Source organism: Argopecten irradians, chromosome 16 (assembly GCF_041381155.1).
Source record: "Argopecten irradians isolate NY chromosome 16, Ai_NY, whole genome shotgun sequence".
Taxonomy (NCBI): domain Eukaryota; kingdom Metazoa; phylum Mollusca; class Bivalvia; order Pectinida; family Pectinidae; genus Argopecten; species Argopecten irradians.
The window spans coordinates 13,702,313-13,728,839 of record NC_091149.1 but is presented as its reverse complement, the minus strand read 5'-3'; the positions used below and the strand labels follow the sequence as shown (position 1 = coordinate 13,728,839).

Sequence of the window (26,527 nt, the reverse complement as noted above, 5' to 3'; positions counted from 1 at the left end):
TCAGTAGACCTGGCCGTAGAGTAAGTATAATATCGAACGGATATTTAAAGCTATTGGTTAAACACCGTATGCATATTCATATAGCTCCACTTAAAACGCTCAGCCACAGACAAATCAAAGTTATACCATACTCTACTCAAAGTAAATTCTACAACAGTTTCGACTATCAGTATACAGCAGATTGACGAATGAGTAACTAAATACATGAAAATGTTTAAAGATGCTCCACTGCTGACAAATGGTATTTTTTCACTATTAAAAACAGGAGCAGACGATTTAGTATTTTTCTTCGGTTACAAAAATTATTTAATTTATACCATTACCGCCATTGAAAAGTTTGAGCATCTAATTTTACTTCAAGTTGAAAATATCAAAAATAATTAATTGCATCCCGAAAAAATTCCATGGCACTATATCCCATATGGAATGAAGTACTGATTGCTCATGCACCAAAGGCAAAATCAACTATTTTGTATTATTTTTTATGCTAATTAGACATATATATACACGATTAAACACCAATTATCATTCAATTGATGAATATCACTTATGCTCTGTCGGCGGTGGAGCATCTTTAACATTGTATATTTTTTATTTCGACCACATATGGAAAGAGTTTTATTCTAAAGTGTAAGCGAATGAAATATATATATATTAAAATTATGTTATTACAATACCGACAGGATTTACAAATTCCACCATAGGGCATATATCTATACATTTCAATTATACGACGAAATAATTATTTTGCCATTTCCTTATTAAATTATGCGTATCACAAATAAGATATAGCAAACATGAATAGACAAATAAGAGAGTGAATTATTTAAAGTGAAAAAATTATCTTTAACTGCGGTTAAATATATTTGACGTATACAACTATTGTGTATATAACTATGGTAAGGTACATTTTATGATTTAAAATAATGGTTAAATACATTTCAGGTAACATATATAGAGTATCCATTCTGGAGGAATGAACAGGGACCATGGTGATGGATGACAACGTCACATTTCACAAAGACATTAATACATCAGTCTTACAAAGCTACAATTCTACGAATCCCCGGGGATTTGTTACTGAGGGAACGTTCAACATGGAAACATCAATCATCGTCAATGTCCTGTTGGCCGTCGTCACATTGTCTCTCTTCTATTTCCTCACCAGAAAAACATCACACCGAAAACAAGATGGCGTTGAAAACGAGTCTAAAAAGCAAGAGAATAATGCATCTTCTGATATAACAGATTACCCAGTTAATGAGGATGGCGTTTCCCTGCTCTCGAGTCTAACCTACTATTGGGTACATCCACTTCTGAAGAAAGGAAATAAAGCGGTCAGTCTCTCATCTGAGGACATATTCCATTTGCCAAAAAGTCTTAACGTAAAAAATGTACAAGAAGCGTTTTCTAAGAGATTCCAGCCAAAAGATAATCTTGGTACAAAGACAGATCAGAAAAAGCCTACTCTACTTCAGACGTTATTCAAAGTCTACGGACTGGCTTTCTTTCTGTATTGTGGTATCCTAGAGTTGATTGCCAAACTCATTAGCTTCACAGGTCCCATATCTCTTTGTTTGTTGATTGCATTTTTCGAGAATGGAGAGGAACCATCACACATCGGATATCGCTATGCATTCTTCTTGTTCTTGTCCAGTTTTGGAAAAGCTCTTCTGGAGAGTAGATTTCACTTCATACGAATGCACGTCTTTATGAAAGTGAGAATTTCCATAATGACAGCAATATATAAGAAAGCATTAAATATAAGTACTGTATCACAATCAAAGTTTAGCACAGGTGAGATTGTCAATTTTCTTGGAACTGATACCGATCGAATGATGCGCTTTTGCCACTGTTTCCATGCCCTATGGAGTCTTCCATTTGAAACCGTTATATGCATGTATATCATGTATCAACTGGTTGGGATCGCCATGTTGGGAGGACTGGTTGCTGCTTTGGTGCTTGTCCCTATTAACAAGATCGTATCATCGAAACAGATTGCTCTCGGACAGGCACTCATGGAACAAAAAGACAAGAGAACGAAGGTTAGTAGATTATTTTACTTCTAATTTTATTTCAAGTGTACACATTTGTAGTAGTGCAAACAGATGGTTGGCTATTCACCTGTTAAGATAAGATATCTAATTCAGACTTTCTTTTCTACAGTTGATGAACGAGATACTGGGTGGAATGAATATAATCAAGCTTTACACTTGGGAAGATCACTTCCAGAAGATGATTGAGAAACTTCGGGACTCCGAGTTAAAGATCATCAAACAACAAAAAAATCTTCAAGCCATCACTGAATATTTGTGGACTCTGACCCCAATCTGTATGACTGTACTGACATTCAGCGCCTACTCTATGATGGAAAATACCCTAACTGCCGCTTATGTAAGACAATAACCCGTAGATTTGGGATTGAACTTATTATCTGAATACTAATTTCTCGATGCGTTTCATACTTCGTTTGTCTATTCATTCATTCGTTTTTGTAATTACTGTATATATTGAATAACAATGATTGACTTTGGTAATCAATATTTATAAATCTATTACAGATGTTTGCAAGTCTGGCACTGTTTCTCAAGCTCCTAGGATCACTCAACTATCTCCCATGGGTCGTTAATGGCATAATGGAAGCATTTATCTCCCTTGGAAGGATTGAGAAATTCGTGGCATTGGAAGATATTGACCTCAAAAGCTATTACGCAAAAATACAAGGTAAGCTCGTTATCTTTTTAACGAACATTTATCAATACAATGAACTTATTTAATCGAATGGTTTTCGGTAAAATAAGTAATTGACAGCTAATACTGGATATTAATAACATCATTGATATGTTTGCAGAATCGACGGAAAACAAAAATGTGATATCGGTGAACACAGGAAAGTTTACATGGGAAGACGAGAAGTTAGAAATCAACGAATCAAGGCAAACTGAGACTGCAAACAGGTCAGGGGAGACAACCACTACATCCGGAACCCTTTGTCTGCGAGATATTAGTGTCGATATCAAAGACGTAAGTAGTCTTTAAATAATTATTTATATCAACGCGATGGACAATAACAATATTTAAATAAGATTATTTCTGTCTGTTACAGTTAAAACAAGCCCTTTATATCTATTTTATAGGGTCAGTTTATAGGAGTGATCGGCAAAGTTGGTTCTGGGAAAAGTTCCTTATTAAGTGCTATTCTTGCTGAGATGTATCGGAAAGAAGGTGAAATTTCCGTGTCTATCCTCAAAAATGGTTTTGCTCTGGCGAATCAACAACCTTGGATACAACAAGCTACCGTTCGAGATAATGTTACATTTGGGAGTCCATTTAACGCCAAGAAATACGCTGAGGTTCTGGATGCAGCATCTCTCAAGAAAGACATTGAGGTTGGTATAATAAGATTTGTGATCTACAATGACGATATATAGCTTCAGTATATCCTCAGTAAATGTTGGTGATCTCCGCCGTTATCCATACACATCCAATACTCTTATTTACGTTTGATTGCAGATGTTACCGGCAGGTGACAAAACAGAAGTTGGTGAGAATGGCGTTACATTGAGTGGTGGTCAGAAAGCCAGACTGGCTTTAGCGCGGGCATTGTATCAGGTAAATTAAGAATTATTATATTAATGTAATGAATTGTATCATTGATTTAAAAAAAAACATATATAGGAAAGCTTTAAGAACGGCATGTTTTAACATTATCTCAATTATGACCTCAAGACCGTTCGTTTATGTAGATTTGAATTCTTTCCCCAGGATAAGGATGTGTACCTCCTTGACGATCCTTTAGCAGCAGTTGACGCTCACGTGGCACAACAAATGTATGACAAATGCATCATGGGATTATTGAAAAACAAGACCAGAATTTTATGTACACATCACACCCATTTCCTTGGTGAGGCAGATCTAATTATTGTTATGGACGATGGAATAATCTCGAAAATGGGTACGTCAGGCAATAATTCCGTCCAAATAGATATTATTTATATTGGAGTTTTTTCCATTTCCAGTGAGGATAGAGGAATTATGTTTGTATAAAAATTCGATCACATTAGAAATCTAACACTAATATAAAATACATTACTATCTTTATCAGGTTCTCCATCTGAGGTCCTTGCCGATATCAAATTCGCTGAACGCAAATCATCGGGAAAAGAAAACGTGGAAGTTGAACACAATGACAAAAGCGGCAATGACGGGAAACTGGGAGAGGAAACCAAGGCTACCGGAGAAGTGAAGTTAAAAGTGTACAAAGCATACCTGGCCGCGCTAGGTCAATGGCTGGCCCTGACAATGGTTATGTCCATCGTCTTCATGCAAGGTAAGTTTGTGATATACCTTGATATGTCCTTAATTTTCTGACATTATCCGTGGAGGTTTGATTTATTATACAGATGTATTCATAATAATAACATTGAATCGCGGTTATGATGATAACGTCATAGTGTAGTATTGATAGTGATGTGATACAAAATACATTCATGATATATATTACTGTTTCAGTGTCAGAGAGGATGAAGGACTGGTGGCTGACTCACTGGGTATCTAATTCTAACACTGGTGTGAATTCTTCCCTCTCTGGATACCAATGTTTCCACGACAATATGTCAACACCCGTCAGGTAAGTGACTTTGTAATAGTTAAGTTTATTTTTTTAATGTTTAGATGATAAAAATGATAAATGAAATAAACTAAATAATGATATCTAAATAAGAACGATATATTGACAAAATTTTGAGTAAACAATATGGTATTTTTTTTATTTTAGCTTCTTCGAACGTTATGGCTCAACACCAAGTGAGACATCAGGACAAACAAGACTCGTCTACTATATGGTGGTATATGCGTGCCTCTCTGCCGTTTACTCTCTCTTCTCTTTGGCCAGGGAGATTCTCTTTGTCTATAGTGGGATGAATGTATCTAGGAACATACACCGTAATCTACTCAACACCATGCTGAAAGTAAGTCACTATTAAATTATATAAGACTCTTTCATATGTGGATGTGAAAGATAGGGATATTCTGCCCGAGGGTCACAAAATGTAATGAAACCCGAGGCTTGCCGAGGGTTTTGCAACATTTTGTGATCCCGAGAGTAGAATATTCCTTTCCTTCATATTCACTTATGAAAGAGTATTTTTCTTTCATACCTCGACGTTTTATTGTAATTTTACAACTATGATATCCCGCCATTTTGAAATAAATTCGAAGAAATTCACGACTGGAAGTCAATTTTCAATACATGAAAAATTACATGATATTTTCAACAAAATTTCTGTTGATGCATCTTTTATAGTAACACAAGTCAAGTTGGTGAAAAAAATGTGAAATTTAACCGAAAAAAATAGTTTTTTTTGTTGACGCCGTGACGTCACGAGGCTTTATTGCATGGGTAGCCATGCAATACAGCCTCAGGCGACATGAGTGTAATGCCCTAGACCAGCCAGTATTACACCCCTAGGTATGAAAGAAAAACACTTTATTAACTCCAAAAATATCACGGCTGTTCATCAGACAGGATTTGTGTTACAGGATCTCGATTGATGTTTATCTGTTTACTTTAAATGGTTCTAATACAAATGCGTTTTTCTTTTGCTTTTAGGCGCCAATGTCCTTCTATGATGTAACTCCAGTTGGACGAATCCTTAACAGATTATCATCGGACATGGGGACCATCGACGCCTCCTTAAGTCACATGGTGATGGTGATTGTCAGTCAATTATTTGAAGTTGTTGGAACTGTAGTCATGGTGTGTTACGGAATGCCTTGGTTCATTGCTATCGTTATACCCGTGGGTTCAATCTACTATCGGCTACAGGTAAAGTTCTTTCATGCGAAATCATATTCCGTAGTTCATTTTCTAGTCATTAGAAATACAAAATTTTCGATCATTCATGGCAAATTCCTTTTTTAAGAAGCTGAGAAGCGATGATATATATATATTCAAGGCCTCATTCGTGCCATATTTGATCTATTTAAAAAAAGAAGTTCTTTTTAAGCTAATTAAGTAAAGTAACTGACGGTGGGTATTGGTTAAAAACTTATTGGTCATGTATGTGTTAATTTGCAGGAGAAATATCGCCACACATCTCGAGAAGTCAAACGAATTGGAAGTCTTAACCGCTCACCTATCTTCTCCCACTTCTCGGAGACATTGTCGGGATTGGTCACTATAAGAGCATTTCGCGAATCTGAAAGGTCAGTGATATTTGTAAACCTATATGATAATGACAATTAATCACAAAGGTTAAACGGAATATGCTTACATTTAATTGTAAATGTGTTGCAAAGATATGATTAAATTATCATAACAAACAATGCTACATTATACGTTATATTATGAACTAGTGTTAAGATACCTCTAATTGTATTTGGTGGTTTTATTCCTACAGATTCACAGACCAACACATTAATCGTGTTGACAAGTGGTTAAGAACCATTTATACAGCTCACAATTTAGGGATGTGGCTTTGGCTCCGGACGCAAATGTTTGGAATTATTATGATTACTGGAAGAGCTACAATGGCTGTGATCCAACAGAGTTTTTACGGCATCGACCCAGGTACATTTTTGTTGACTGTGCTATTTTGTTTCTGTATATATATCTTTTTATTCGAAATTCCATCACATGAAAATGATTATCAAGATTTTTGCGAAAATTATATTTCCATATCACAAATATTTTCTTTAACCCTGCAGGAGTTGTCGGACTTGCCATATCCTATATCCTATCACTGTCTGGACTTTTAAATGGATTCGTCAACTGCGTGACTGAAACAGAGAAACAAATGGTCAGTGTAGAAAGGATTCATGAGTACATAGAAGACACGCCCAGCGAGAAATGGGAAGGTTCACAGGTGAGTTTTCATTGGATTAGAGTGAGAATCATCGCTCATACATATACCAAATCGATCAATTTATATCTAAATTAAAATGCAGATTATTTTATTCCATTGATATTTAAATTTGCAGTCATCCCCGGCATGGCCATCTGCAGGCGTCATCAGCTATAGTGACGTTTATATGAAATATCGAGATGGGTTACCTAATGTCCTCAAAGGCTTCACGTTCAGCACGCGATCTGCAGAAAAGATGGGAATTGTGGGACGTACTGGATCCGGGAAGTCCAGTCTTTTCCAAACATTGTTCCGTATAGTAGAGATTAGCTCTGGCGATATTACAATCGATGGAGTGAACATCCAGCAACTGAATCTTACAGACGTCAGGTAACTGTCACAGTCAACTAACTCGTATAACTACCACTATACAACCAGTATACTTGGCAGTTACATTATTCCATGTTCTAAGTCGTAAGACAGAGTTTCAGTGAATACTATGGAACGCCAAAGCTATCTTAAGACTATATGTTTGACAGCATCACGTCCCCATGATATAGCATTTTATCATGTGCATCACGTCATGTTATAGCATCATGCATCATCGCGTCGCCATGTTATAGCATCATGTCACCATGATATCGCATCGCGTCGCCATATTATAGCATTATGTCACCATGTTATAGCATCGTGTCACCATGATATTGCATCGTGTCACCAGGTTATATCGTGATGTCACCGTGTTATTGCATCATGTCACCATGTTATAGCATAATGTCACCATGTTATAGCATCATGTCACCATGTTTAAGCATCGTGTCATCATGCTATAGCATCGCGTCGCCCATGTTATAGCATATGTCACCATGTAATAGCATCCTGTCATTGTGTTATAACATCATGTCAACATGTTACAGCATCGTGTCACCATGTTAGAGCACCAGGTATGAAACGCCATAGCTGCCTTAAGACTATATGTTTTATAGCATCACGTCTTCGCGTTATAGCATCGTGTCACTATGTTATAGCATCGTGTCTCTATGCTATAGCATCAGGTCATCAGGCTATAACATCGTGTCACTATGTTATAGCATCGTGTCTCTATGTTAGCATCTGGTCATCAGGCTATAGCATCATGTCCCATTTTCTAGCATCGTGTCACCATTTTCTAGCATCGTGTCACCATGTTATCTAGCATCGTGTCACCATGTTATAAAACCGCGCGTCACATGTTATAGCATCATGTCACCATGTTTTAAAATCATGTCAACATCAGCATTTCACCATGTTATAGCACCAGGTACGAAACGCCATAGCTGTCTTAAGACTCGTGTTTTATAGCATCACTTCTTCGTGTTATAAAACCGCATCACCATGTTATAGCATCGTTAATTGCATCATGTAACAATGTTATAGCATCATGTCACTATATAAAAGCATCGTGTTATCATGTAACAGCAACATGTCTCCATATTAAGCATCATATCACCATGTTATTGCATCGTGTCGCGAAGTTATTAAGACTACTCGGAAGCAGTTGGATTCTACCTTACAGTCAAGTGCAACACGATCGCGATCACCATCTGCTACTCGGAAATCCTTTTCTGCAGTGTTGTTTGGCGGGAGGACGTTTCAGTGGTAGGTCATATTATCTGTTAGATAAACAGCTAAAACGGCTTTCTGAAAATATGAAAAGAAACATGGAAAGAAAATTATTTGTTTCTGTCGTTTCATAGGCCTACCACTTTGTTCATGGTGCATGGTAATTGTGGTGTGTGTTAACACTGTTTTTCCGCCAATTGATAAGAAACATTTGAATATGAGCAGACGATGTCTAACGGTAAATAGCAAAATTGACGATCGCCAAAATAAACATCATCGCATGAAAAGTTAGAAGTATTCTAAAAATATTTAATTATCTTTAAATGATAGATAGCAAAATTTCTCTTCTTTAAGAAAAATAGCATATTTTGGCATGAATTGCGAAAAAATGTGATTTTCTCAAGTTTGGTTCACTTCCCGCCTTGTTAAAACGTGTGTAGCCTGACACATGAATTCCGGTGTATTATCCACGAAATAGTTGACTTTGTTTTTTGTCTAATATGAATAGGTTATGGAATAAGAAAATACTGTTTGTTGCTGTTTTGAGAAATAACGGTCTAAATCCTTAAAATAAATCAGAATAGGTAGAAGATGTTTCAGAAATACAAAGGTTTTTTTTATTGGGGTGTTGGAACTTTTACTAGTTAGTCTGTACAGAATGCACTCAAAATGTGTTGAAAATGCAGATCATTGCAGTATAGTATATTTTATAGGGATTTTAATTGGGTTGGAAATAATGTATAATGTACAAGTATATATGTACAATATATGCTACCCATTCTGTATCTGTATGAACAAATGATGCACACAGTTGATTCACAGCCTGGCACTAATGAAAATGTAGATTGTACATCAAATTGCACTCAGCAATCTATGTAAGATTTTTGAAGGCGAGTCCAGAAGACTAATTTTCAAATTTTGATGAGTCCCAATACAAAGAAATATAGAGGGTTCTCAAAATTTTGTTGAGTCCCACAGGAAAATCATGAGTCCAGGACTGGTCTAGGCGAGTCCCGTAAATCATACTTGATTCTGCATCCATGCTTCATTAAAAAATATATCAGAGTACCAACACTCGTGAACTAAAAGTTAAGCTAACTTTGCAAATAAAAGACGAAGAGAGTCAAAGCTAGTGACAAACAGGTAAAAATAGTCATGTTTAAAGGCTAATATCGCAGGATCAAGAAGGTGGATTTTGATGCCATGGAAGGTTTCTCCAAACTTTCAACAAATTTGGTTCAGCAGCTTTGGAGAAAACGTCAAAAATGTAAAATGTTTATCGCCATACGATGCACGACGACGGACAATTTGTTGAAATTTTGCAGAAACCTTCCATAGCCAAAGGTCAACCAAAATTGTGAATTATGAGTCCCAAACCCCAAGGGGCCTGAGGGGTGGGGTCAAAAGGGGTCAACTAGACTAAAACTTCAAAAACCTTCTTCTCAAATTCCAGAAATGGTAGAATTAAATGCTCTTCATAGATGGAAAAATCTCAAGATCCTTTACAAAATGTGTGAATTATATGATCCTGCGGTCTCACTTTTCCCCCTCGGGAGGGGACCAAGTTTACTATAGTTTATATTGGAAAAGCACATTTTAAAGCATTATTTGGTCATTTGTAATAGGACATAAGTCAAATGTTGTCTGAATTATCAGTATGAATGACCATTGAATCATGTTAACAATTTTTCCATGACTGATCCCTAGGGCCAGGAGCCTGATGGGTGGGGCCAAAGGGAGTCAAATAGGCTAAAACTTCAAAAATCTTCTTCTGAAATTCCAGAATCAAATACATTTTAAAGTCAAATTTATAAAGTCACTGACTGATTTCAAGGGCCTGATAGGCCAATATATACGTACATGTATAGTGTTTATATGCCTAGATCTTTGTTTCATTCTGTATCCGAATTCCGGTGAATGGGCCTCTTGTTTCAATAAAATTGATTTATAAACCACCTTATTTAGATAATTTCTTAATATATTTTCATTAGTACATTTTTATCTCCCCTCGGAGAGAGAGGTGGGGGAGGGGGCTTGTGATATCACTCCGGCGTCAGCGTTGAAAATCCCAGGTTAAGGTTTTGGTGGAAGTGTCGAAAAACGTATCTGTCACTTTTATGGAACCAAATACAGGATTTTTAGAATTTTAAGAGGCCCAATAGGCCATAATAGCCAGGTTAAGGTTTTAGTGAAAGTGTTGAACAATCATTATGATTATAATTGGGTATTGACAATATTGACAATCACTGAAAGGAGGAAACTGCCGAATTTTAATAATTTCAAGAGGCCCATTGGGCTAAAAGGTTAAGTTATGTAATGACATTGTTATATTTTACAATACTCGTAAATTACATACATGGAGCCTGTTATATTTTACAATGCTGGTAAATAACATACAAGGGACCTGGTTTAAGACAACAAAATTCCAGAAGCGAGGTTTGCTGTTCTCAAACAGTTCTTGTTATGTTGGAAATCTTTCCAGAATTTTAAAAAAAATTTACAATTGTATTATAATAGTATATAGTCTCAACCTATCCAAAACCAAAGGGCTGTTGAACAGCGGTCATGGCAAGTCTCTACGTTCATCAATAGTTCTTTTAATTTTAAAATGTTATAATGGATTTTGTTTAAATTTGGTCTGAACTTTCCCTTGTTAAACAGATAACTTGAGTGATAAAACATATGGTGCCTTATAATTTTTTATATCTTGGATTGTAACTTACAAAGTTATCGCCCTTTGGAATAATATATTATTTTTACCTTGTGAACATTATAACTAGAATAATGTTGACAAAATGTTTTGGATTTGTTATTGAAAATCATTAAAGACAGTAATTACTGGAAAATCACAGTTATTCTACAAATGAAAATTAATTGACCTGGAAACATATATAAACTTAATTGTTTAGATAAAATGATAAAATATCACATATCATGAAATTTTGTATTGAGCTATCAATCAAAGCACATTAAGATACAGGACTTCTTTTTGAGCTATTGTCCTTTTCTTGCATGCCAGTTCTAATTTCATCATTTATCAAATGACTATTAAGGCCCTTGTTTTTTCCCCAGATTATTTTCACTATGGAAGACCTTTTGAAGAAAATATGCTTGCAAAGTCTGCTGTCAAACGTTGACAGGGAAAGAGTGGACATAAATACAACCAAGAAATTATCTGACACAGAGCTTTCACGGTTAGGAATCGTAACAATAGGAGAGAGATATAGGTTTCGTAGTACTTGAAACATATCCAGAAAATGAGCGTGGCGTCGTCTCTCAATCAGGTTCATCAGCCAGAAACCTTGTACAGGAAATCAGTGCTGGAAAAACACGTTTATTTTCATCAAATGGATACACACAGATTAGGTCTCGGTCAAGACAGGGTACTAGAAACAATAGGGCTGATAAAACATTTTCACAAAATCTTTTGTGTTTAGCCTCTAAAAACCAAGAAAAAGTATCAACACCAAAAGAAAAGGTCCTTTTAAGTGCACGACTAGGAATCAAAAGAATGAAACATTCAAAATTTGATACCCCAAATGATATCCTAGAGAAATTATCATCATATATTTTGGAGAGAAAAGGCCAAATCTCTGGATTTCCAAAATTGCAGAATGCTGGTGGTTTTGAACTGTTGAGAGCCGGAATTTGGAACTTATTCATTCAGCTTGGTCAGGAAAGAACAAAATCACACAAATCCACAGTCAACAATTTATCTAAGACCTATTCAACGTGAACTGTGATCCAATTGCCAATGCTGAAGAAATGGAAGAGGTAAAAAGTAAATGTAATTTATGTAAGAAAACTTATCCAATAAAAACTTTGAGACAACATGTTGAGTCATGTGAAGGATTGTATAGGACAAATCAAGGATCAGAAGGAATATATGATAATCATGAGCCTATCATAGAAACAAATCAACACAACTCTTTATCGCCAGTTTTGCCAAACCGTCAAGATACATCACTGTCTCGTCCATCATTTCATCGTGATGAGGATACACCAGTGCCAAATCAACACAACTCTTTGTCAGTTTTGCCAAACCGTCGAGATACATCGCTGTCTCGTCCATCATTTCATCGTGATGAGGATACACCAGTGCCAAATCCTGTTGACGCATCTTCTTCTGTGCCTCAAGAAGCTGTTAGTGGTATTGTCAGCAATATATCAGCATTGTGCCCGACAGAAAATTTTTCAAACCAGATTGAAATCTTAAGGGTGTTTCAATCCAAAATTGTCACGGGCAGACCATTGGAAATAAAAAATGAAGCTGAGATTATTGAAGGAAGTACAAATTTTATACTTATTGACAGAAAGAACCCCTGGGGAACCACAAAACCAGATATATCTGCATATTACAACATGATTTGGAGCCGATTTTCTGTGTTCTTTCTGTGTAATTTCAGAGGTGAAAGGACAAAATACAAATCAAGTGCTAAACATTACTCTAAAGCTTTGAAATGGTTGAAAGAGTAAATATTTTCATCTCAATAACGGTGATATTAAGATTCCTTTAGTCCCTTTCATGATCATACAGTGGGACAGCAGGCATAATTCTAACATCCTACCTCTGTGAAGCCGTTGATTGAATTAAGCTCATAAAACAAGTCTTAATAATTTCAAATCATGCTTTTGGAAATCTTTTGGACATCATTAAATATGACCTGGTTTATGCACGTGACCCTAGGATGTAATTATCTTAAGCAGGTCATGTCAAGATCCTTATCAATAGGTCACTGTGAACTACTTTTTGAACTTTTCATCTGTTTTCTGAACTGAACTTTACAAACCCAATATTTACAGGCAAAATCTGCAAAAATGTTATCTCTATTCTAGTATTTAATTAATAAGCACTTTAACAATGAAAATGTGAATTTTTTACCCTTTGACCTTTGACTTTTAATTGAAATTACCATGAGCGCAGAAAAAATCGGATATTTGAATTAGGGCTGTCACGGGTACTAAATTTTGTCCCCGGGTACCCGAAATTTAGTACCCGACCCGTACCCAGGTACTCGACACAGATCTACTGCTTTTGTAACAAATTGGGTTACGTTATGTTTGCTGTTTGGGAAGATCGGTTGATCGATGGAAATTCAATGAAATCATATGTAAGTTCAGTAAAGATAGCTTCAGTCGTTAATTGTCTACTTCATTTCTATTGGACATTCATTATTGATAATGAGCTGCCGTAAACTGTCAGTCTAACCAGCGTGTCTGTAGCATATACCAGTCCGAGAGGAAATGTTTTTGCACATGCTCAACAATACAACCGGAAACCTTCCGGTCTTCATTCGGACGGTCTCTAGTGTTATCGGATATGACTATAGTGTGACCTATTTGAGAGCACATGTCCGTCAAGTAGATTGTTCTCGCATCAAAAATAAAAATTGTAACAATGTTGCATGTGAGAATGTTGTGAAAAGATAAGGTGGCATCCTTGTTGAGTGAAAACAAAACAAATGAGTTGGATTTTGTAATACTTTTAATATAAATTCTAGACTTGTTTACGTACATCCAGACGAATTGTCCTATTTTGACCGGTACCCGGGTACACATTTTTTGACCCGGTTACATCCCCAACCCGACCCGTAACCGGGTACTCGGGTACTCGTAACAGCCCTAATTTGAATAGCATAAAATATGCAGCTGACCCTAATGTATATTCATACAAAATATTTTGCTTATCACTGAGTAACCGTAAAACGGCCCATATTGATACCCTTCCTTTACATAAATGATAAACATATAATATTTTCAATATCCATCCTTTATGCTAGGTACACATTTTGCATGTTTAAACAAGCATTATACAATAATTAATTTTGTATCAGCAGGATGCTTTTAGATCAGTTTTTCTCTTAAAGTATGTACGTACCAGTAACTATTTGCTAGATCTTTGTCGGTGCTCTATATAGCTGAAGTATAGCGACTTTACTATGTCACGGATTTTCATTAGGCTTCAAACAGATCTAGATGTCGAGGACAAAAATATCTTGGACAAGTTAAAGTTTCAGAGTTGTCGGATCAAGGTCAAAATATCAAATGACTATTCGATGAATGTTTTATGACCACCAAACAGCATTTTCAATGGAAAGGAAATATGATGTCAATTTAAAAACATGTTTTCTTCAGACTGCTCTTGACTTTGGGGAAATCAAAGACATCTACTTCGATAGAGTACTTCGCCATTTTCTAAGGGAAGATTATGAAGTTGTTGGAAAGATATTTGGTAAGTATTCTATTATCATTTCTTGGTAACCAGGTCATTATACACAGGTTATTGTAGATATATTGTCCCTCCTACTGGGTCAATTTCAATGAGACCTCGCAGCAATGTAGGGGACTATGTAAAGATATTTTAAAACAAACCGGGCACCTATGAATAGTGGAAGTGGCGGGGGGGGGGGGGGGGGGGGGGGGTATAAGTCAGCCATCGTCTTACAGTTGTAGTTGTTTCAATTACCATTAAGACAAAATGGAAGCATCCCGACTTTTATGTCACAAGAAGTCCAATAAGAACTGTTTGGAGAGAACCCAGTAAACCCATGCATTACCAGTCTGCATTCTGGCCTTGACACTCTCAGAGTTTATCAGGTTTGTTGATTTATTGACACATTTTAAAAGCTTTACATACATTTTAATATGATTTACAAACATTATCATAAAGAATCATTTTATGCTACATACAGTTTAGGTCATCTGACCTAAAGTATCCAAATGAGCTATGGTCATTATGCTTCCTCCGCTACCTTGTGCCGTCTGTAAACTTTTCATTCAAATAACCTCTCAATAATAATGGATCAGTGTACTAATATTGGGCATGAAGCATGCTGGGATGGAGTGCTACCAAATATGAACAAACAACCTTTTTCAAGGTCTCAGGTTAAATGTGAAAGTTCTAAAGAAAACAAATGCTAAAAGTACTTAGATATTTTATTTGTCGCATGTTGCATGAATTCGAAGCACTTTTAAGTTTCTCTACTTGAAAATATGACCCTGTTTCAAGGTGATGCACATAGAGTCAAATATATCATGAACTAACAACTTCTACTAATGTACATAATGTATTAGTTAAAGCCACACTATACGTAACTTTCAACAAAAAAAATCTAGATTGATTCGACCCCGATATTGTTAGTATTTGTAGATGTAGTTGAAAGTTTCCTAATCGTTATCGTCATCTTGACTTCGATTTAGTCTTGTATCTGCATGATTTACAACAGGAATTTTTTTCAACATATTTCTAAATCATGAAAATATAAGACAGATATGGATATTTGGACTTAAAGTGGAGAACATTGGAATATTTTCAACCCATTTGGTTATTTGTATTTGTATATTTCTACTACATTTGTATGTTGTTTCTGCTAATAGTCAGATAACTGTGAAGGCCCTTTGGCCTCTTAACAATTTTTATGCCTAATGTGTGTTTCATAAATTCCTTTCTTTGCATGTGAATACAGTGATCATTATTGAGTAATGGGCTATTCGAATTAATTGTTCTTGTATGTCCATATATAAAAAGTTTGTTAACTCTTGACCTTGGGGGAAAATGGTTATAGCACAATAACAGTCAAATGTGTGATGACCATTTTGTATCATGTCAATGGAATTGAAATTTTCCTGGAAACTGTAAACTTCTCTTAAGATGCACCTGTGGCAGGTTACTGAAACTTAACTGATATGAAATCTTATTGTTTTCACTATATACACATCGTAAAAATACTAGTAGGTGTACTTGGGTTGAGACAGAGACATATATATATTGGTTAAGTTTTTGTTTGAAGATGTGGATTTCAATTTATATGATGTTACTGGAGATTTATTGAGTTTTAACTTAATTGATGTCGCCTGTTCTTTTCTCTTACATTTCTACAGCTTTGCAAGAACGTTCCAGCTTTCCAATTCTTGTTTCAACCAACAACCAATAAAATGACATACAGAATGTTGACCACATTGCTGAAGATGGAAGTAACAGTAAAGAAATGGAAAAGAAAGTATATGCAGCATTCCTGCGATATTTGAGAGAAGTCGCCAGTAAGTATTTTTAATAACTTTACTACATTCTAGGAAGAAATTGTAGTCTGTCTGCAAAATCCCATGAGCCAGAGACCCTGTTTTGTCCTCCATCTTTAAAAGTAATTTAATCCATTTTCCTATAATCCAAAACTTTTGACAGGATATCTATGGTTGAATGAGTGTTTATAATTTACATGTAATCAATAGAGCTATAGTTCCATGTCAGTATGGTGGAGAAAAGACTTCAAGGAAAAAATAAAACTTTGACCTTATATGCAGCCATACATAACCTTATTCAGTAAATATTATAATGGGATTATGGGTAATGTCATATATTAAATATAAGTCATTAAACTTTAACTGGTCAAGGTATGGGTTGTTTTCTATTCTAATGCCTAATATTATTAATATTTTATAGGCGTCAGAAGAAGATGTGTTACTCTGGGAAAAGTGCTACAATTCACAACATCATCAGAGGAGGAGCCTGTTCTTGGTTTTGAACTTCATCCTTCCATAGTTTTTCATGGCGTTGATGAATTGTTCATTCCCACAGCTAATACATGCATCAATGTGATGAGGATGCCAAGACTGACTGTTCATATGCAGCTCCCAGAAGAAGCTAAATTTATGACTATGCATTTTCTAACACGTTTTATGGACTGCAATGATTTTAGAGCTATCATAGTGCCATTTTTCCTATCTTAAACCAAACTGGCATAGCTCAACATATATAGCTGGATCAAATAGATGGCATCTTGTAATACTTCAGCTCACCTGAACTTTCAACATTTAGTCCACTGGTTACGAATAACCTTTTAGCCTATGCTGGAACCCAGATGTGTTGGGATCTTTCCCCAAAATATTAAGTTGGTTTACAGTACAAAGAAATTGTGTGGACATATTTAGTTTGTTTCCCCGCTTTTACCGTAACAGGGGATCTTGATTTAGGTTATCTGTCCTTCTGTTTGTCTGTCTGTCTGTGTGTAACACTTGGTTTCCCTGCAATGACTGCCACAAATCTTCAGCGTTGGTTTTGTAAATTGGTCACATATGGTTAAATAGGCCAAGAACTCTGATGACTTTGCTCGGCATTTTCTTTTGACTCTATTTGGCGGAGTTATGGCCCTTTGATTATATTTTTGGCTGTTTCCATATACAAACTCTCGCAAATAATATCGGATCTTCTAGAAAGTTTTTAACATAGTTATATGTCTCAGGGCCTTGGCTAATGTAAATCAAGACTTTGATTGGACCCTTTTTGGCTGAGTTACGCCCCATTAAATAACGAAAAGCGGGGAATGCTATCTTAATTTGTATAAATGAGTCTGGTTCAGCCTTTTGGGACATACGGATGGGGCCCAAAAATTGGAACTTTTTAAAGATTAATTTATGCACATTTTCACTGATGAAACATTTTGTTATGTTTACTATGAAGTAAAGTTGGCAAGAATTAAACATGAAATCAACTGACCAAAGGTCAAGGTCTTTGGACGAAAGGTACCTGTTTTTAATACTGATGAATTATTTTCCACGCTTCAAATATTTAAAATCAGATGATGGTTTACCGTTTAGACATGTTGGCCTCTTGAAATATATATCTTTTTTGATATATGCCATTATCTAAGTAAAATGAGGAGTCCATGAATCTAAGTCAATGGTTATTAGTCTAGCTATCTCACTGAAAAAATCAAATATCAAATTTTGTGGTTGTTTCCTAATTATTGTTTTTTTTTTTTTTTTGTAATTCTTTTATTTTCCAAAGTGTCATGTCATCTATACAGTAAATATATACATATTAATTTACACGCAATCATTACATACATACTTCCTCGCCACCACATTTTCAATTCTGCAATTATTTCGAATTCAATTTACTCACTGTGACATTCTTCTCTCACTCAATCATACTTGGTTTAGGATTTAAAACAAAAACAGAAAAAAGACCATAAAAAGACATGTATATAAAATAGTTTGAAAAAAAAATACTTAAGGGGGAAAAGGAAAGAAAAAAAATATATATTAAGAGTTTGTATTTTATATATACAGTACATCTATGTAATCAAAGGACAAGGATATACTACTGTGTTCTTTCGGGTGTTGTATTGTGTCAGTAGTCCGATGACCGTTAAGGCCCATTTGCCTCTTGTTTTATTTCGTATTTTCAAAATCTTTTTAAGATTGCAGCTGCATTTGATTGGTCGAAAATTGAATTGCTCGTAGAAGTCAAACTACTGATCAAATTTGACAGAAATTTGCTTTAATGAGTAGATTAGATCTGATTCGAATGGTACATTGAGATGGGCTTCGGTATATTATGTGCATCTTGTTTTTTATAATAGATTAATTCAGGTTTTTTTAGCACACCATCATCAAATGGTTGGCTAATCAAATCAACTGTTTTAGGATCCTAGTTTTACCTAATGTTTGATATTTTAGATGATGTGTTGGTGTTTTCACAGAGTTTTGAGCAACATATTGAGAGACTTGAGGCAGTGTTTGAGAGAGGCTTAAAGCAAATGGTTTAAAGCTCACTCCACCAAATGCGAGTTCTTCAAGACCGAGGTCAAGTATTTGGGGCACCTGGTGAGCGAACAGGGTATAGCTGCTGATGATGAGAAAGTTGAAGCTTTGAGGTCCTGGAAACCTTCTCAGTCAGTTAAGGAAGTTCGCACTTTTCTGGGTTTCACTGGCTATTATGCTAGCCGTGGGTTGAAACCTAGTGAAAAACTCTATCCAGCCCATAAACTGGAATTTTTGTGTCTTAAATGGGCTGTGACGGATACTTATGTTTAAGGATTATCTGTTTTTTTGGGCAGGAACAGTTTGTAAGTGTTTGAGTGTATAATAATAACAATCCGCTGACATATGTAACAACTTCAGCCAGGTTGGATGCAACAGGTCATAGATGGGTAGCTGAATTGGCCAATTATGCATTTAAGTTGGTCTGTAGGTCTGGTAAAAAAAACCGGGATGCAGATGGCTTATCTCGTAAGCCTGGTCAGGGGGAGGAATGCATTTTTTCCGGAAGTTGTTAAGGCTGTATGTATGGCTGCTTCTATACGTAGGGGTGAGTTGCCTTTAGCAGAAGCTATGGTAGTCACCAGCTCATTACAGTTACCTGTTTCAGAGCAAGATGAGAGACTGTCTGGTGAAAGTTTTACTCAAGTTGATTGGCTTGAAGAGCAACAGAAGGATACTGTTTTTAGGCGAGTAGTAGAATTAGTTCAGCTGGGCAAGAGGGAACAAATTATCTCGAGAATCTGTGTCTGTAAAGAAACTATTAAAGGATTGGGAAAGATTTGATATTAGACAAGGAAAGCTGGTGCATAGGATACAACTTGATGGAGAGCACGTTTGGAGGATCGTACTCCCATATCAGTGGAAATCAAGAGTTTTAGGTGCATATCATGATGACCGAGGTCATCAATGTCGTGACAGAACACTGTCGCTACTCAAACCCAGATTTTTCTGGAGTGGAATGGAAGGTAATGTTTACCTACAATATATCCTGAAAGCGGGTGATGGAAATTCCACGAATTTGCTTGTTTATTTAAAATCTTTTATTTGATTTAGAAATTTTAATTTAGAAGAATGTCAAACAAAACATGCATTTTCTGTGAGCAGTTGAATTGTTATGAAAGTCTTTATAATGGTTAATTTATTATAATTTTGGAAATTCGTTTGATTTCATTCTTTTTCTGCTGTTGCATTTGCAGTACTTTGAGTATTTATCTCGGTCTCATCAATCTCAGATAATATTTACTGTTCAAAACGTTATTCTGTTCACAAGGAATTGTTAACAGACAACGCATAATGATAGACAAAAGGCCATCACAATAGGTCACCTTCACCTTGACCTATGGTCATCGCAAGTGTTGGACCTACATGTATTTGTATGCAGCCTTGTATCAGTGAGATCTCGGACGGGACTAAAAATGGATTTATTTTTATTTTTTCTACAGTAATTTTTAAATTTTGCACTTTGTTAAAATTTAAGAATGAATATCATGAACAAGATAACTTGAGTAAATATAAACCATATGGCTTATAACATGGGATTTTCTTACAGGGATAATGCTCCTTCTTATCATTTGTGAACAGCTATTACAGCTTTATATTATTATAGAGTTTGAAAATGTAAAAAATGAAATCCAATGTATTGTTAAGAGTTTCTTGACCTTGTCATATGATAAATATGAACCAAGATTGATGAAGCTTCTGGAATATTTCAATTATATATGAAATACTTCACAACAATATGAGATCAGTAAATGATCAAGAGATTGACAAAGCTTTGATGTTCACATCTATCAATAAGTTGTTCCAGGTTGACATTCTTTCATTAATTTGTATCAGATGTCAGGTGACCATTAAGGCCTCTTGTTTAAAAGACAGATATAACATCTGAAACCTTCAGATTAGTAAATGACATGACTTTGTTTAATTCAGTATACAATTCATGAGCTATTAAAAATGTTATGGCAAATGAAGGATAAGTTTGGCTAAAAAATATTGAATATTTTTTGGTTGATAAGTATAGTATTGTTCACTGCTTATCATTATCATAGTCGACTTGTTATGTATATAAATTACTGTTTATGTTAGTTCAGGAAACTGTACAAGCAGAGTGTATGCAAATAATGGACTATGTAGGTTGGCATATTAAGATTTGCAATAAGTCAGTTTCAGTTTCAGTTTTTTCCAATAAGAAAGAGCAAAATGGCTGACCGATAACAATTTTGGATATTGTCCGTTCAAGAAGAAATGAAGGTATATTTCACATGTAGGTTCTCCATGTAATTTTGAATTAGCTGTCTTCATGGATTTGAACAGTTAAGTGCAGTCATTGATATTGATTTTTATTCCGTTTTCATATACCATATATTTAACACTTAAGAATTTTTGGATGGGCATTAATACTGGAAAATAAAAGTTCATAAATCCATTTCTTTAAAACAATATTGTTAAATGATATTCAATTCACAATATTTAACCTCTTTTCCTCCAATGTTTGACGAAATAAACTGCCGAAATTTTGGGAAATGATTGAGGTTAATTTCTTTGAAATCCAAATGTAACTTTTAAACTCGCGTGCCCTGGGGTGTATATCTTTAAAAATTATGTTGTTTTCAGCACTGAGTTTTTCTTTCAGATACATTACTTGAGTTGTAATAAAAAAAGAAATACTTGCAATACACTACCCATCTTACCATTTATTCTCGAGAAGTTTCTGCTTTTGTTTCAAATTAAACATTGCTGATGATAAGATGACTCGCTCCTGTTTTTTTATTTACATACTAAAAATTGCAAAATTTCACACTTGATTCATTAACCTGGATGCTTAGTGAACATACTAATCACCATGTATGTTGATGATATCTAAAGCTCTTGAATAAGCATCCATTGCAAAGTTGGAAGATATCAAAGATGAAATGATCGATTCAAGGTCTTGACGACAAGCCACATTCAGCACTTTGCATGCGGTTGGATCAATGATAGTTCGTTGACCATCAACATCACCGCCTGGAATTGTGTCAATGAATCCTTCAACACCATAAATATCGCGTCTTCTACATCAACACCCACTGGGTATTGTAGCTGTCCGGAGATCCACAACACATGATCATGAGGAGACGATCCAACTGTTCGCAGTCGATGGCCTGCCCATGCAGTTCCCCAGACTTGTGATTTCTCATTAATCTTTGTGAGAAATACATAATGTAGAGCTGCAATACGTTTATCATTTAAGGGGTCCAAAAGTCCTGCATTTTCCATATGAAAGAATAGTTGGTAATAGTATGACAAAACCCCTGTATAGACATCCCTCCAAAGTCGCTCAATGCGTTAATTGTGTACACTTCTTCCTGTAATTATACTTCGATTCGCAGTGCCTCGCTTTGAAATCATAAATTCTGCAGTTGCTACATTTTAGACCCCTAACAAACCCGTATTTTGTAACTACTGCAGTGAAACATCGAAGAAGTGTTTCAGCTTGATTATTATCAGTACATTTGAGAAATGCTATAACAAGGTGACATGATGCTATAACATGGTGACGCGATGTTATAACATGGTGACACGATGCAATAACACGGTGTGACATGAATCAGATGTATAACACGGTGACATGATGCTATAACATAGTCATGACACGATGCTACAACATGGTGACATGATGTTAAATACATAATGTTACACGGTGCAATAACACGGTGACATGATGCTATAATATGGTGGCGCGATGTTATAACATAGTGACACAATGTTATAACATGGTGACATCATGCTATAATATGGTGACATGATGCTATAACGTGGTGACACGATGCTATAACTTGATGACCTGATGCTATAACATAGTGACACGACGCTATATTATAGTGACAGAATGCTATAACATGGTGACGCGATGTTATAACATGGTGACATCATGCTGTAATATGGTGACATGATGCAAAAACACGATAACATGATCTTATAACGTGGTGACACGATGCTATAACCTGATGACACGATGCTATAACCTGATGATCTGATGCTATAACATAGTGACACGATGCTGTAACATAGTGACACGATGCTATAATATGGGGACGTGATGCTATAAAACCTATAGTCTTAAGGCAGCTATGGCGTTCCATAGATTACTATTGGTTTTAACGTGTTTTAGTAAGAAAAATAATATGAGAAATAATAGCAATTTAATATAAAAATTAAACTTTTCCAGACGACGTCTGGCTGTGATTCCCCAGGATCCGTTCCTCTTTAGTGGCACCGTCAGACAGAATCTGGACCCCACATCCTCTTACAGTGACGAGGAACTCTGGGGTGTTCTGGATAGATGTCATCTCCGTGTACCTGTCGACAGATTGGGGGGACTCGAGGGAGAAGTGGGAGAGAAGGGACGACATTTTTCTGTGGGTCAGAAACAACTCATGTGTTTGGCTAGAGCACTCCTCACTAAGGCAAAGGTAAGTTACCAGTTATCGGAACTGAGAGTATTTGTTATAGAAATGAAATCCCCAAATATGTATTCACGTTGAACTGTAACAAGTAACAACTAAATAAATGTTTATCAATTAAATAATACAAGCATTAATGAATGTAATTTGAAACCAATGTATGTAATTCAATGTTATGCGTTGCTTTATAGGTGTTGTGTATTGACGAAGCCACTGCCAGTGTAGATCTGGAGACAGACAAATTGATTCAGGAAACAATTCGCCAGGAGTTCGGGAACAGTACCGTGTTAACCATCGCTCATCGTATCAATACCATAATGGACAATGATAGGGTGTTGGTCATGGACCAAGGTCGAGTGGCTGAACTGGACTCCCCTGAAAACCTTCTCAAAAACCCACAGTCTAAATTCTACCAATTAGTTCATGGGAAACAATCTGATCATTAGCTGAGACACGGAGTTTCGTTTATCTTGTAATATTCATATAATAATAATACATTCAAAGATTGTTATTGTCGCAGAAATTTACAGGAATCATTAAGTTTAAATTTAAAATACCGATGATTCATTCCATGAATAATTTTAATTAATGTAATCATTGACTTTTGACAGATATTTGAATTGTTTGTTGTTTACTGTTGCTATCATAGGTGCTGGATCCAGGTTGTTAGTCAGAAGTCTAGAAATATAGATTTTATTCGAGATGCTATATTGATAAATAGTTACTTTATTTAAACTTGTTCTATAAATATTTATTTTACTTTTCAATATAATAAAACTTTAAAAGTCTATTTTATCGGATCAAATTATGTCCTTTTAGTTCTCTGAATATTATGCAATCTTGCATGTTTGATGTAAATAACGAGTATTGGGAATAACGCGGGAAAATAGGGATTGTGCATTAGAAGAAGGATAAAAGATAGACGTTTTAAGACTGTAATGATAAATAATCTTTTGTATGGTGTTTTGTAGATGATTATTAATGTACTTTAGTTTTGTATGGTAGTGTATGATGATCTGCTCTCTCCAGTATTTTTTACTGGAAAAAAAATATATAGTGGAGTAAGCTATATTTAATGCTAAATGCGTGAATATTTACCTTACGAACACTGAGTTATCACTCGAATGGTACATTTGATGGATATATTACGTCACAAGTTCCGTAATTTCACGACCGCATTGACGGAGAGAGGTCCCATTATTGTTTCGTTCATATCATAATCACACGAAAGACTGCATGTCATAGTTATTCTTACCTCCTCTCTCAACAACACATGGATGGAGACCTGTCTGGCTTGTCTATCGAAAGAGAGATTTGCATTAAAATTATATCCATTGCTTTCAACACTTCGAGTAGAGTTATCACACAATGCTACTCAAATGCTGGGTCCATATGAATTTTCAAACTGCAGATTTTTTCTCTCAAATAAATGAAAGCTTGACAACGGTCATTCTCACTATCATACGCAAAAAAATGGCTCGATTCGAACACTTTCTGTGTCAATGTTGTGCACAAAAAATCTATATCTTTGATTATACGTTCGTATTTCGTAGAATTTGGTATTGCTAGCCTCGTTATCCATTTGGTTATTTCACAATGATACGTAATGGGAGGTCAGCCTGATATTTACTAGGATGACCTGATTTCTATATGTTTAGATGATAACATGGTTGAAATGGTTTGGATGGGATCTCGATTTATTTTAACTTCAAAAGTGTAATGATTTTTCAATTCATAAAATATCGAGATACTTTGTCTTTGGTCCATCAATACATTACTAAATTTACTCTCTCGTTTTATGGGTATCTAGGATACATTTATTGAAACTGATCATGTAAATGAATTCTAACGTTGTAATTTTTTGGTGTTTTGACTCTTATCACCATTGGCCGGAAATCCGGCTGATCGGGCTTTGGACCGATACATGCTGTTTTAGATTCGTATCGTCCGTCCGTCAACATTTCCTTCTTGTTATGAATGTCGAATTAACAAGAAGACTACCCTTTCTGGGTAGGAATGGTAGTCTTCAATACTAGAGACCCCCTGTCGGGTCTCGACCACTATAGATTGAGAAAGCATAAAAGCCTCCCTCCATTTCTCCACAGAGGCATTTATTTCCTCTGTGTGCGTTTGCACGCAGAGTTTAAGTTCACTGTGAACTTTTTTTAAATGCTCCTTGTGAAGTATTTTGAATGATGTTTAAAAGCGTACAGCCCACTTTTATGGCAAGCCAATTTAATATTTATTGAAGGAGCAAGGTCTATCCCGTATTTAATCGAATTATATAAGATATCTTATAGAATTATGTAAGATATCTTATATATGAGATAACTTGTATCTATATAATAAAATAAAATATATAAGATATATATAAGATATCTAACAAAGTATATAATATATCTTATAAAGTATATAAGATATAACATATAAGATATCTTATAAAAGCATATAATATATCTCATAAAGTCTATATGATATCGGATATATCATATAAGATATCTTATATAATCATATAAAATATCTTATATAGTATAAAAGATATGTCATATAAAAAATAAATAAGATATCTTATATACGTATATAAGATATCTCATATAGTAGTTAAGATATCTTATTTAATTTTCTATATAAGAAATCTTATATCGTATATAAGATATTTTCAATTTATATATAAAGATATCTTATATAATTGAAATCTTGTTGTTATATAAGATATCTTATAAAGCAAGGAGATTTCAATTATATAAGATATCTTATATATTACATAAGATATCTTATATAGATAACTTAAATGAGATATCTCATGTACGATATAAGATATCTTATATAGGATTAATTTAAAAAAAATTATATGAGATATCTCATTTATAATATATAAGATATCTTATATAGTATATAAGATAATATATAAGATATATTATATAGTATTTAAGATATCTTATATATTAAATAAAATATTTTATATATTATATGATATATCTCATATTCTATATAAGATATCTTATATTTCAATCAAGATATCTTATATGTATGCAGTGAAGTTAAGGATCGACATTGCTCTTTCAATAAATGTCATGTTGGCTTGCCATACACTTT

General features: G+C 35.0%; 1 protein-coding gene across 1 annotated transcript; it reads left to right on the top strand.

Annotated features, from left to right (window-relative positions):
- The first annotated feature begins 969 nt into the window (after nt 1–969).
- Nucleotides 970–24,798, top strand: LOC138311054 (ATP-binding cassette sub-family C member 10-like). Its single transcript, XM_069252484.1, has 17 exons — nt 970–2,045; nt 2,167–2,394; nt 2,562–2,724; nt 2,852–3,024; nt 3,138–3,389; nt 3,514–3,612; nt 3,766–3,955; nt 4,106–4,330; nt 4,513–4,630; nt 4,778–4,970; nt 5,612–5,827; nt 6,080–6,207; nt 6,402–6,571; nt 6,709–6,866; nt 6,982–7,235; nt 23,197–23,440; nt 23,623–24,798. Exons 1-17 carry the CDS (start codon nt 990–992, stop codon nt 23,875–23,877), a joined length of 4,122 nt encoding a protein of 1,373 aa, XP_069108585.1. The 5' UTR covers nt 970–989; the 3' UTR covers nt 23,878–24,798.
- Nucleotides 24,799–26,527: the final 1,729 nt, after the last annotated feature.

Coding starts and splice junctions, on each gene's coding strand:
- LOC138311054 (XM_069252484.1), top strand. CDS start 990: ATGGTGATGGATGACAACGTCACATTTCACAAAGACATTAATACATCA. Junction 3,613..3,765: donor TAGCGCGGGCATTGTATCAG/GTAAATTAAGAA, acceptor TTCTTTCCCCAG/GATAAGGATGTGTACCTCCT. Junction 23,441..23,622: donor CACTCCTCACTAAGGCAAAG/GTAAGTTACCAG, acceptor GTTGCTTTATAG/GTGTTGTGTATTGACGAAGC.